The sequence below is a fragment of the Cebus imitator genome, unplaced genomic scaffold (genome assembly GCF_001604975.1).
Source record: "Cebus imitator isolate Cc_AM_T3 unplaced genomic scaffold, Cebus_imitator-1.0 Scaffold26, whole genome shotgun sequence".
NCBI classification, from domain to species: Eukaryota; Metazoa; Chordata; class Mammalia; order Primates; family Cebidae; genus Cebus; species Cebus imitator.
Window position 1 is genome coordinate 2,191,327 of NW_016107341.1, and position 14,442 is coordinate 2,205,768.

Below are 14,442 nucleotides of genomic sequence, written 5' to 3' on the forward strand. Positions count from 1 at the left end.
TTTTTTTTTTTTTTAATCTTTCTATTCCTGAGGGGCTGGGTAGGTAAGATTATTTTGTTCAAAAAATTTCTACTTTTATTGTCAGGTTAAAAGAAATGCAGGTACAGTTTAAATCCCTTTCCTGTCCAACAAATCTAGATAGGATTATTCTGCTAGTTAGAATTTTCTTATGGTTACCTTAAATATCGATGATAATTGTAAACAGAAAGGTAGGAAATGTTTGAAAAATGAACAATTTATTGTCATGTTTACATAGTAAAATATTTAAAAGAAAATATGATTGCTCGTTTTTATGAAGTAATACTGTATATACCTGTTAAAGGAATGTCATTAAGCAGATATTCTGATTATATGTGTATTCACTTAGCAAAATAATTTCATCACATATTCTGTGATGGGTTAACTAAACTTTAGTCTCCAGCATTTTATTCATAATCACTGATATATATGTTTATACTTATTGAATCAACATTACTTTTGTATTTGCTGCTGACCCTCTCAAAATATACAAATGTAGGCAAAGACAATTTAATAAATACCATGAATATATAATAATGCATTGAAATAAAAGTGTTTTTACTAGACCTCTGCTTAGCACAACTAGAAAGCTGCTAAAAATGTAAAGATTAGATATGTTACCTTAAAAAGATCTAAGTCAAGAGTCATGAGAAGATTAGAAAATATCTTATATATTTAAATTCATTTAAAATTATCTTAGATTCTGATAATTCCAGATATGCCTCTTCTCACTGGAACCCTACTATACGTGGACACAGAACTTGTTACATTAGGAGAAAGCATCAATATTTTTGCTCATTCTTATTCATGTATAGATATCTATTCTTAAATGATCTGAGGATATTGGCATTATAAACAAGTCCTATCTAGATAAATCTGTCTGCATCTGCAGACATCTGAAATCATCCAATAGATGGCTGAAACATACTTTATTTTTTAACAATAATAATCATAATATCTGAAATCATCCAATAGATGGCTGAAACATATTTTATTTTTTAACAATAATACTCATAATAAACGTATGTAAAATGTAAATGTAAGACCAATTACAGACATGCTTTTTATAAGAGAGTCACTATATAGAATATATTATACATTTTCTTAAAAGGAAGCTGATTATTTAACTTCTTTGCCAATTACTAAATTTTTTAATAGTTCTTCATGTGCACTTAATAACATACAGACACTTTGGCCTGGCACTAAAGCTTTCCTTGATCTTACCCCAATTTACTTTTTATAACTTTTTCCTTCACTATTTTAATTGATCTCAGTCTTCATCTAACCACAATTTATACTGGTTCTCCCCACATGTTCTGGATTGTTCCACCCATTGTCCTTTTCCCTAGTTTCCAGCGATGAACATATTTCCTGAACCAATCTCTTCATCTGTAGTTAGGTCCCATCTATTATTGTAAAAAGTTAGCTTTAAATCCACTCTTCAGTGAAGCTTTTGTCATTTTCCCACTATAAAGAAATTTTAGAGGAGACTCAAACTCCTTGGCCCATACTCTATACCATTCTGATTTTTTAAAATGTTTTATTCTTAGTTATTTATTAACTAATTAATCATGTCTTATTCAACAGTGAGAGAGATTTAGTGACTTATCGGGAGCTAAGTGGAGGGAATTTTAGGTAGTGCATTTTTCTAGCGAGAATTAAAAATTATTCAATAACCAACTAAAAATTATTGTGCTTTTTATTATCACCACCTACCAGTAGTTGTAAAAGTATCAGTGACAATATCTGTATACTAATCACAGAAGAGTCTTGTTGGTCTAGATTTTAAATTGCTGTTTACTACTGTGTATCTATTATATATACGTCTATGTGTATATATGGATATTTGTGTGGATAGTCAACCTGCAGCACACATGAATCAGCTGCACATATGTTCAAAGAGTAAGTACATAATAATTTGGAATCATTTAAAATTTAAAACAGTGAGACATAGTGCAAACTGTGAGATGTGATAGTTTTTCCTTGAGTGCCAATTTTTTGGTTGATACATGAACTATTTTATTGAATGTTGTTGCTTTTAAATTTCAAAGTTATTATTTTAGAATTGTGTGTTATAAACATAAAGAGAAAATAAAGAAAATAATTATTATTACTGATTTTTACATAAATATTACGGAAAATATATCTTTAGTGGGAAGGGAATGTAAAAAATGATTCACTCTGGGTATTACATACCATAGGTGCCCTTGGTGTTAGGTGCTAAGGCTATCAAGATACCTCTGGTCTCTGGTTTCCTTTCCCTCTTCCCCCCACCTTTCTTCAAACATAGTATTTAGATGATTTCAAATTCTCTTGTTTGTTATAGTCATTTAGATGCTTTTCTCTAATTTAGTTTAATTTCAGAGATAAAAGGAAAAAGTTTCTAGATATTCAGACTTGAAACTTAATAGTTAACTTCTCATTAACTTTACAGAACATAGATTGATTGAAGGATAAATGACTTTATATAATTTATACTTAAATATAAGTAAATTATTAGAAAAGATGGCTCCAATAGTAATTTAAATATATTAGTCTCATTTTATTATAAGTACAGCAGAGCTAGTTGAGTCAAATGAATGAAAAATCATACTTATTCAGTGTTCACAGGTGTATTAGTCTGTTTTCACACTGCTGATAAAGACATACTGGAGATTGGGCAGTTTGCAAAATAACGATGTTTTATTGGACTCAGTTTCACATGACTTGGGAGGCCTCACAATCATGGCAGAAGGCAAGGAGGAGCAAGTCACATCTTACCTGGATGGCAGCAGGAAAAGAGAGCTTATGCAGGGCAACTGCCATTTTTAAAACCATAAGATCTCATGAGACCCATTCATTAACACGAGAATGGCATGGGAAATATCCGCCTCCATAATTCAGTCATCTCCCACAGAGTCCCTCCCACAACACGTGGGAATTATTGGAGCTACAAAATGAGATTTGGGTGGGGACACAGAACCAAACCATATCAACAGGTATATATTAATTTAAAAATGAGAACATATATTTTTATGTTGAATTATTGAGTAGTATAATCCTGTTTATTCTTTAATTGATTTAAGTGTTTATGTTTAGCTAAATGCTTAAAGAACATTTTTAATGAACCATTTCAAAGTAAAAATAAAGTATGGAAAATATAGATAAATATTCTTTAAAATAATTGTTTTGGTTTTGGTTTTGTTTGTTTTTGAGACAGGGTCTTACTCTGTCACCGAGGCTGGAATCAATGGCACAAATATGGCTCACTGCAGCCTCGACCTCCCAGGCATAAGCAATCTTCCCTCTTTAGCCTCCTGAATAGCGGGGACTGCAGGCACATACCACCACACATGGCTAATTTTTAAAATTTCTGTAGAGATGAAACCTCATTATGTTGACCATACTGATCTCAAACTACTGGGTTCAAGTGATCCTCCTGTCTTGGCCTCCCAAAGTGCTGAGATTATAGGCAAAAGGATGGTTTTTATATATGTGTTATGCATATGTTTATGTTGCCTTGTCATAAACAATTAGTAGGACATTTAATTAGTAAGACATTAAATTTGAAAAACACTTTTAAGCCTATAAAGTGACACATTGCTAAAGGATGCAAATATTGTCTTTAATCCTATAAATAATATACAAGTCAGTACTAGTATTCATTAAACTCAAGTTGACTGGGACTATGCTAAATATTTTATAGGCTTTTTTTCCCATTTAATCATCAAACTAACCGTATTTCAGCTGGGTGCAGTGGTACACACCTGTAGTATCAGCTACTCAGGAGGCTAATATGGGAGGATTACTTGAGCCCAGGAGTTTGAGGCTGTAGTGTGCTGTGGTCTTGCCTGTGAATAATCACTCACTCCAGCCTGAACAACACAGACTCCATCTCCGAAAAACAACAACAACAAAAATTAACTGACCATAGTTCAAGGCATTTATCATTTTTATCAAAGAGAAAATAGACACTTAAATAGTCTCTTACAGGTCTTGAAGCAAAAAATTGGCAGGTGGGATTTGATTTCAAGCTGCCTTATTTACTATTGCCTTGTATGCATCTACTCATCCAATAGAGCTAAATTGCTTATATTGAATTTATTTAACCATGAGAAAAACATTGAATGTTGAGGGCCAATATTGTCTTTTTTCTTCTTTTAAAGTTCAAGCACTAAATATCTAGGTTCTATGTCTTTGTAAGCAATCAATATAACACACTTGTAATAGCCACCAGTTTTAGTGAGTGATGGAATTGTGTTGGTAAATGTTTATATTTATTTATTTATTCCATGTCAGAATGATGCAGGAGGACAACGCAGCCTGATAAACAAGTGGACGACTTTTCTTAAGGCCAGATTGATTTGCTCAATTCCTGGAAGTGATGGGGCAGATACTTACTTTGATGAGCTTCGTAAGTTCCTTCTTTCCTTCTTTCTTGGAAAAGCCTTACTGCCTAATTAAGTAACTTGGCATGTATTTTGCTTTAGCTCCAAATGTCTGATTAATTATATACCAGCAAACCTTATAGCAGTAGTTCTTACTAAAATTCACACACAAAGTACACGGAAATGCTCTAGGTCCGGGCACACGTTGTAATGCAGTAACTCTTCTCCTTATAAGAGTCCTCAAAGTAAGTGAAGGAAACAAAACTACAGCAAGAAACAGAAAGATATGAGCTCTGGAACTACACAGTTCACCCATTCTCCATGCAGTCTTTCATTTTGAAAGAAGCCACCTTTTATAGGTAGGAAAACTTGGATTCTCTATTCCACGGATGCCCTCTGCTGGAAAGTACAGGAGATTTGGTGAACACCGTCCCTCGAACTTGTTAATGAAAAGAATTCTCAGAAGCAGCAGACAGCTTCTTCTATTTCACTTCTCCTCTTCACTCCCTCAAAAACGCCTTCCAAGTCCTACAATGATTTTTTTTTTTTGGTTGTGTATAATGCTACACTATTAGCTTTTATCTTCTTGAACTTGTTCCTGTTTTTGCCATGTAATGTAAAAATGATCATCTATATCAGGGAATTATTTCATCAGTATTGCGAATTTTACAAGCTTAAAGTATATACTCAGTAATCGTGGATGACCTCTTATATTGTATATAAGCACATTCACATATTAGTCTTTTAAATAATATTATTTGCACATACCTTACTATCAATATTGAACTAATTTTGGGGTAGCTATTTTCATATTGTTACGAAATAGGTAAATGAGGCCGGGCATAGTGGCTCACACCTGCAATCTCAGTGCTTTGGCAGGCCAAGGCAGGTGGATCACTTGAGGTTAAGAGTTTGAGACCAGCCTGGCCAACATGGCGAAACCCCATCTCTACTAAAAATACGAAAATTATTCGGGCTGGTGGCAGGCACCTGTAATCCCAGCTAATTGGAAGGCTGAGGCAGCAGAATAGCTTGAACCTGGGAGGCATAGGTTGCAGTGAGCAGAGATCGTGCCACTGCATTCCAGGCTGGGTGAAGAGCAAGACTCTGTCTCAAAAAAAAAAGGTAAATTAATTGCTAAGTTGACAAAATTATAGGATGGACCTTTTTTACACTAGAGGGTAAAAATTACCTCTTTTTAGTTTGTATTTTCTATTTTACATGAAATCAGAGATTTATAATTGAAAACTGCCTTGGAGATTATTAATTGTACCATCCCATACATAGTCAGGGAGAAAAAATATTTTATTTTTGATTTCTCAAGGCATAATATAGTGCCTCTGTTATTTTAATCTTATATACCATTTAGATTTTTAGAGTTTCAGTTGTGTTATTAACAAAAAAGCAAATGTAATACTGAAAAATAAGAGTAAATATTTATTTTTCCCCTTTAATAGAAGATATTTATTTACTCCCCACAAGAGATGAAAGAAATCCTGTAGTATACGGAGTCTTTACTACAACCAGGTATGTTCAACAAAATGCTTTTAATGCTTCTAGGGAATTTTATATGTAAGCAAGCCAATATAATTGTAGGTTATTTTTGTCCCTGCCTTTGTAGTAATGTGTCATAAACATGTTTTTTCATTTTACCTTTTCATTTAGTGTTTCTTAAAAATCATTCAATATCAGTGTAAAAGTTCTCCTTTTTCTATTTACATCAGCATAACATTCGCTATAATAATTACCACAGGTTATTTAACCAGTCCCCTGAACGTGGACATTTCTGTTATTTCCAAACCCCTACTGCTGCATACAATGTTTCAGTGACGAATCTTGTGCATATGCCATTCCCCATATGAACAAACGTATCTGTGAGATAAAGTCCTAAAATAAATGTTCTGGGTGCAAAAGGCATATGCAGGCTAGACACAGTAACTCACGCCTATAATCCGAGCCCTTCAGGATTCCAGAGTGGGAGGATGGCTTGACCTCAGGAGTTCAAGACCAGCCTGGACAACATAGTGAGGCCCAGTCTCTCCAAAAAAAATTTTTTTTAATTAGCCAGCCATGGTAGCTCATGCCTGTAGTCCCAGGTACTCAGAAGGCTGAGGTCAGAGGATTGTTTGAGCCTGGGAGTAGAGGCTGCAGTGAGCCATGATGATGTCACTGCACTCCAGCCTGAGTGACAGAGTGAGACCCTGTCTCAGAACAAAACAAAACAAAAACAAAAGGTATGTGCATATATTAATCATAGTAAGTACTTCCAAATATGCATTATAGTGGTAGTACAAACGAAATATGTGGATAAATGGTTAAGGTGAGGCTATAATCATGAGATGGGACAGTCTTAACTTTTAAAACATCATCACATGCTCTTCTGTAATTATTTCTGAGTTACACTATAAAGATAGGTGTCGCTGTTATGACTATGTCACTGCTTTACTAATTTAGGCAAAGAATGTTTGCATTACTTGCTCAAAAAGGAGCAGCCAATTAGTGGTAAAAATAGGACTTGAAGTGAGGATAATTTCCTGGTTTCTACTCCTGTATTTTTGTCTTCTTTTTGCATAATGCTTTTCTGTACTTATCATTGGGACCCTCTGACTTCCTTAAAAGTTGTACTAGCATCTCTGGGTATAGTGGCTCAGACTTGTAATCCCAGCACTTTGGGAGACCAAGGCAGGTGGATCACCTGAGGTCAGGAGTTTGAGACCAGCCTCCCCAACATGGTGAAACCCCATCTCTACTAAAACACAAAAAATTAGCCAGGTGTGGTGGTGTGCGCCTGTAATACCAGTTACTCAGGAGGCTGAGGCAGAAGAATCGCTTGAGCTTCAGAGGCAGAGGTTACAGTGAGCCAAGATCATGCCATTGCACTCCATCCCAGGCAACAAGAGTGAAACTCCGTCTGAAAAAAAGAAAAGAAAAGAAAAATGTTGTACCAGCATCTATGAAACTTTCTCAAAAAATATGTGGGCCCCACTGCCTTAATTTTGTTTAATTCAGTAACTTAAATTTGACTATGTTCAAAGCACGTCCTTACTCCTGTTCCCTATGACTGCCTACATTCTTGGAAATAGTTTTCACATTTTCCATAGCTCTGCTGTCAATTTTTATCAATGTGTATTGACATCAGTATAGGAGGAATTGAAGATACTGATACTGATACTGAAAAAAAGGTCATACTGCCTCCTACTGAATACATTTTTAATCTATTTTATATGCACAATGTAGTTTAATTTTTTTCTGTAGCACAATCCTTCTTTAGTTCACAATACCTTATTCATAAACTGAAATGCTCTATTGGTTCAGAATATATCAGAAAACAAAATACTATCTGATTCATTATAAGTTACAGAATATGAATGTTTAAATATGAAAATAAAGCAGGTATTGTAGAAAAGTGCTATTTTGGACTCCAGTTTTTCTGTTAATTTATATCCAAATATAAAAAGGTACAAGAAGTGCCTCTAGTCAAGTATCCCAACCCTAGTTCTCTTGGCACCTTTCCAGTTGCAGAACTTTCTTTGAAGTCACTCTGCTCCACACACAAGGCACGGACATGTGCCAGGAAAATATAGCCCCAAGATAGTTCGTTTTTTTCTCCTATTAAGTTTCTGCCCACCCAGAGTGTGAAGTTACAAGTTAGCTCTTTGTTCTTCCTATACTTTATTGTTTTGTTTTTAATGCCATCCTAAAGACCAAAGTGACGTTGAAATGTATGTCACATCCTTTGTCCATCAGGAAGATATAATTAACCTGCCATAATGGCAATACCATTAAGAATGAGGCTTAAAATATCCTAGGCAGATTATATGATTTTTGTGGCAATGCCACCTCCATACTGAGCAGCTAGCTTTTTTCCCAACTACCTGTTTACCATTACCTCTCAAAGTTTCCATTAATGTCATTCCCAGAATATTAATAATTGAGTTACCATGCTAGAGAAGCATTAGTCTTATTTGTTAATGCTAAGAGTTTTAGATTTTTAATACATCTCTTAGATCATAAATAGTGAAGTTTTCAACCCAAAAAAGATGTCTTAATTTCTAGAAATAAAGTAAAAAAAAAAAAAAGCCATCTGATTAGTGTTAATTTTCATGACTTTGCAAAAATTTGTAAAATTCCTATGGAGCTTTTTGCCTTTTAATACCTTCTCTAACCCTGTGTAATTATAATTACTTTAAGTATCAGATGAGTTAATATAATACATAAACTCATAAATTCAAGGAGGACCAAAAAGAAAAAAGATTGTTTCAACATTTTTAAATCAGTCTAATAAAGATCATATAAATAAATTATTTGGCAATTAATGTTTAATGTATATTCATTCACTGTAAGAAAACAAATGAGAATATTATTCAAATATTTAAATAACTCCTTCTTAAAAAGTAGGTAATATCACCTTTTATTTTGTAAGCTCTTTGGGAGGCATTATGCTATAATAACTTCAAATAAAATGGACGAACATGTAGATATATATTAATACTCTTTCATGCATATTCCTTTTTATATTCCAAGGTTTTTTTAAGATAATTTCTATTTATTTAAAAACTCCCTGAAAACTTAGCTGGCATCCCTGTGCTGGGTACTCATGCATATTCTACTTTGCTTACTATATGTACTGGCAATGGAGTTATTATTACACTTTATTTAGAATTGTTTGGCTATAAGTCACTTGAGGACATAGGCACATTGTGTCTACAGTACCTGTCAGAATAAATGCACTAAGTAAATTTTGTCCACAGCATTTGCTGATAGTATGTGCTCAGTGTTTATTGAATTAATCAGTGAATGACTGAATCATGTTGCTTTTTTTCAGCTCCATCTTCAAAGGCTCTGCTGTTTGTGTATATAGCATGGCTGACATCAGAGCAGTTTTTAATGGCCCATATGCTCATAAGGAAAGTGTAGACCATCGTTGGGTGCAGTATGATGGGAGAATTCCTTATCCACGACCTGGTACAGTATGTATTCAACCTAATAATCAAATGATTTTCCTAAGCCCATATTTAATTCCTATTTTAATTGGAATAAACTGCTATTCACCAGAGACACATGTGCTATAATAACTATTATTTATTTACAGTGATGTGTTAGCATTTTCATCCTTCATTGAAATTTAGCATTTGAATAAGAATTTTAGTTACTTTGAGAAAATAGACCATGTCATAAGGCTCTAACCATGCTGACAATATGGAGCTTATCCCCAACATGTTTATGCTGATAGAATCATTGGAAAGATTTAGTTATCTAGAATGACAGATTTTCTAAATTAGATGGAAATGTCAAAGAAGTATTATTTCTCACATGCAGCTCTGCATGCAGTCTTCTAATCCCCACTTCTACTTTGAAAAGACCACATCATAATGGTTCACTTAATTTATCTTTTTTGTTATGCATTTATCTTTTCTTTACTTAATTGTACCTTAGAATAATATGCACTTTTTAAATGGGAAAGGAATTTTAGAAAATCCTCAGTCAAAACTTTTTTTTTAGATAGTATAAATCATGTTTAAAGCATAAATGATAGAAGTAAGAAATGTATTTTAGAGTTTATACATTTGTTTAAAATGTAAACAACTGCAGTTCAAAATACTGTTATATGTATTTAAAGTAAAAGGATTTTTAAAACTTTTGTTAATATTATTAAGACAGCCGGGCGTGGTGGCTCACGCCTGTAATCCCAGCACTTTGGGAGGCCGAGGCGGGTGGATCACGAGGTCAAGAGATTGAACCCATCCTGGTCAACATGGTGAAACCCCGTCTCTACTAAAAATACAAAAAATTAGCTGGACATGGTGGCTCGTGCCTATAATCCCAGCTACTCAGGAGGCTGGGGCAGGAGAATTGCCTGAACCCAGGAGGCAGAGGTTGCTGTGAGCCGAGACCGTGTCATTGCACTCCAGCCTGGGAAACATGAGTAAAACTCCATCTCAAAAAAAAAATGTGTGCATATATACATATATACATATATATATATATATATAATTAAGACAGTTTAAGTGATTTTAACATCAGTTTAAGTGATTTTAACATCAGGATTATTTACGGACAATATTAAAGAGGAAAGATACTTTTTTCATTTTGGATTTATTCTGAATATTACTATCAAGAGGTCTAAAATAATTACCAAAATAGCTGAGAAAAATATTGACTTAACTCCTCAAATTTTACTGAATATTACATTTTCATATGTTCATTCTTAAAGGAGAACCAGCTGGTAGCTATGCTTTCTGAATTCTCTTTCCATCTTCCTGTCATATAACCTAATTAAACTTGGAAAGTGTACTATACAACCATCTCTATTTTTTTTCTTAATAATGCCTCAATATAAATTTGTTTCAAGGATGGTTTCTGACTTGATTATAAAGTGATAATGATGTTTGTGGAAACATTTTTTTTTCAAATAATATGATTTTCAGGACTCATTTTTTAATTTTCTCTTTTTATTATTGTGATGAGAACATTTAACATGAGATCTACCCCCTTAAACTTTTAAATTTACCATTCATTATTGTTGAGTATAGGTACAATGTTGTACAGTGGATCTCCAACGCTTACTCATTTTAGTTAACAGAAACCTTATGCCTATTGCCCTTGGAAACCACAATTCTGCTTTTTGATCAATTATTTTGACTATTATAGATACCTTATATAAGTGGAATCATGCAGTGTTCATTTCTCTGCAAATGCCTTATTTCACTCAACATAATGTCCTTAAGATTCATTTACGTTGTTTCATAGTGTATGTAGAATTTCCTTGTTTTTAAAGGATGAATGGAATCTCCTTTTATATATATACGTATATATACACACACACACACACACACACCCTATATATCTATATACACATATAGAGATATGTGTATCACATGTATATAGATATATACATATATGATGCATATATTGTATATAGTATATGTATATATATACATTTTTATATGATACGTCTCACGTATATAGCTATATAATATATAATCCCAGATATATTGTGTACACACACACACACACACACATACACACACATACATTTTCTTCATCCATTCATATGTTTCCATATCTTGGCTATTGTGAATAGTGCTGCAATGAACCTAAGAGTGATACTCTCTCACATATCTTTGATATCCTAATTTCAATTATTTTAGATAAATACCCTGAAGTAGGATTGCTGTATCATATGGTAGTTCTATTTTTAATTTTTTGAGGAACTGCCACACTCTTTTCCATAGTGGTAGTACCACTTTGCAATACCACTAACAGTGTGCACGGGTTCCAATTTCCCACATTTTCCTTAATACTCATCTTTTGTTTTTATGATATTATCCATCCTGATAGATGAGAAGTGATATCTCATTGTGGTTTTGATTTGTATTTCTCTGATTAGTGATGAACAATTTTCATGTACCTGTTGGCCATCCATATGTCTTCCTGGGAGAAATGTCTATTCACGTACTTAGTAATTAGGTTATTCTTTCTCTATTTTTTTTTTTTTTTTTTGTCAGAGTCTTGCTCTGTTGCCCAGGCTGAGTGCAGTGACGTGATCTCAGCTCACTGCCACCTCCACCTCCCAGGTTCAAGCAATTCTCCTGCCTCAGCCTCCAGAGTAGCTGTGATTACAGGCGTGCATATCCACATCTAGCTAATTTTTGTATTTTTAATAGAGACGGGGTTACACCATGTTGGCCTGGCTGGTCTTGAACTCCTGACCTCAGATGATCCGCCCGCCTCAGCCTCCCAAAGCGCTGGGATTACAGGCGTGAGCCACTGGGCCCAGCCTAGGTTATTCTCTTTTTTAACTACTTTTTATTCCTCAGATATCACAGTTGTACTTAGTAGTTTCATTTGCTTATATTTTAACAGTAATATAGCACTTAGGATATAGAGGTATTTTTCTAAATGTTTTACAAATATTAACTTATTTAATACTCATAATAATCCCATGAAACATGTGCTGTTATTATTAATTCCATTATACGATGAGGAATGTTAGGCACAGACAGGTACAGTAACTTGCCCAAGGTCACAAAGCTAATTAGTGATAGGGCTGGGGTTTCAACCCCAAGCTTCAAATTCTTGGTTCTTTACTATGATACTATAAATTCAAGGTCATTGTTCTTACACTACGTCCCAGTTATTAGTTCTTATACTATGATATTACACTAAAAAAAATGTTAAATTATATTATTTTTACCTTCCATGAAAGATTGTGTGTGTGTGTGTGTGTGTGTGTGTGTGTGTGTGTACATGTGAGATTAAAATTTGGAAAACAGCTTGAGCTGGATAAGTTTCACTGTATTAATACTTTGGGGTTAAATATTATAGATTGTCACATTCTGAGCCTTTTCTTTCTACATTAGTTTTGTTTGTTTGTTTGTTTTTTTAAATAAAACTGTCACCATTCAGGCCATAATTTTTTTCAATTATCTAGATATTATAGGAGAATGAGTTGGGAGCTGAGAATTCACATTAATTACAACAGCAACAAATTATTCACATATGTAGACACAGCAGTTGAGTCTTAGAAACAGAAAATAATTATCAACATGACTACATGCTGATGTATCACCATTACATTATTCCCAAGTCAAGTGTAAGTTAAAGATGCTTTACAAGTGGTGGTTGTCACTGCTTTCCCTGCTGCTGCCTAAAAGAGCTGTGAATGTCATGCCAGGCTTAAAGAGAACTCACATTTTACATGACTGTCCTCATAAGTACACAGACACTTCTCTGAAATGTGAATGACTCCCCGAAAATAGGAAAACATAAATGTCAGTGGGGAGTGTGTTTCATCAGTGAGAAAGGAAACACCAGATTATGTTAAACATCCTGGTCTCTACTGCCGAGTACTTAGAATATAGTCTTTATGCTGTAGAAATTTTCTTGAAAAGTTTAAAATTATTTAGCAAATAGTCTGTATCTAAACCATCAAATACATACTTAACTTTTACTTTCTAACAACTTGGGATAACAAAAGCATTATTAGGATGAAAGAAAGGTCATTTAAGAAAGCTATTACTGAATATTTTCCCAAGATTAATACTTATCATACAATTCCTACGCCTTTAGAATTATGTAAACACATTTGCACCTGAAGTTGAGCTCTGAGAACCACGCCTTAATATGGGCTTTCCACCATAGCCCCTGTTAAGGCTACAATCAGTACTAGAAACAGAAAGACCAAGCCCCCTCTGGAGGACTCCACCAAGAAAACTGTCTTTCATCAAATATTATGTCATTTTATAGAACTTAGAGAGATTTAAAACATGGCAGTTACTGTTAAAATTTATTTATTTATTTATTTTACAGTTGTGGTTAAAGGAAGGAGGATTTTCTTTTCGGCTGTACTGAATTCAACAGTTATGTCTATGCTCTCTTTATTAAGAGATCAACCACATAATATAATTTATTAGTGTGAGGCTAATGATATTCAGGTATTTTTAAATATTTTTATTCACTAACTCTAGTTAGTTCTGTGTTAGAATAGTGACAATCATTCATACTAACATATTTGCAGGCTTTATCTAGAAATCTGTGGTAGCTAAGAACAGCAGTTACTTCCAAATAACTAGGTACTTACATATTCTCTTTGAAATCACCGTGACCAAATTTGAAAATACCTAAAATCATGCATAAATAGGTAGTCTTTTACTTCATTACTTCTTTGGTCATTTTTACAACATCTTATTTTTTTATTAGCATTCAATACTATTAGTCTACTTTTAAACATTATATTTTATACTTAGAATACTGAGGTTGAAGTTAGGAACATCATATATGTGATGTGAAAATCTGTTGTACAAATACACTTTTCAGAAACTCGCTTTACCGTTAATAGCACTACACATAAAATCATTGAAATTATATTTCACAGTATATCAGGTAACTATGCTTGTAAAATTTGAGAATGTAAGAACTGGAGTGAATGATAAAGACCATATAATTCACCCTCATTTTACAGAGGATGGAATGACTTCACCCAGAATAATTAAATAACTTTCCCAATATCATATTGCCAAAAACAGCAGAACGAAGAGAGATATTTAATTTTCTG

The 14,442-nt window shown here is 33.6% G+C and overlaps 1 protein-coding gene across 1 annotated transcript in view; it reads left to right on the plus strand.

The window, feature by feature from the left end:
• SEMA3D (semaphorin 3D) overlaps window positions 1-14,442 on the plus strand; it is a 206,559-nt gene that overhangs the window by 155,435 nt on the left and 36,682 nt on the right. The window contains exons 9-11 of the mRNA XM_037736584.1: window positions 4,297-4,411; window positions 5,843-5,912; window positions 9,211-9,355. Coding sequence (XP_037592512.1) covers window positions 4,297-4,411; window positions 5,843-5,912; window positions 9,211-9,355 — 330 coding nt within the window. The remainder of the gene's footprint in view (window positions 1-4,296; window positions 4,412-5,842; window positions 5,913-9,210; window positions 9,356-14,442) is intronic.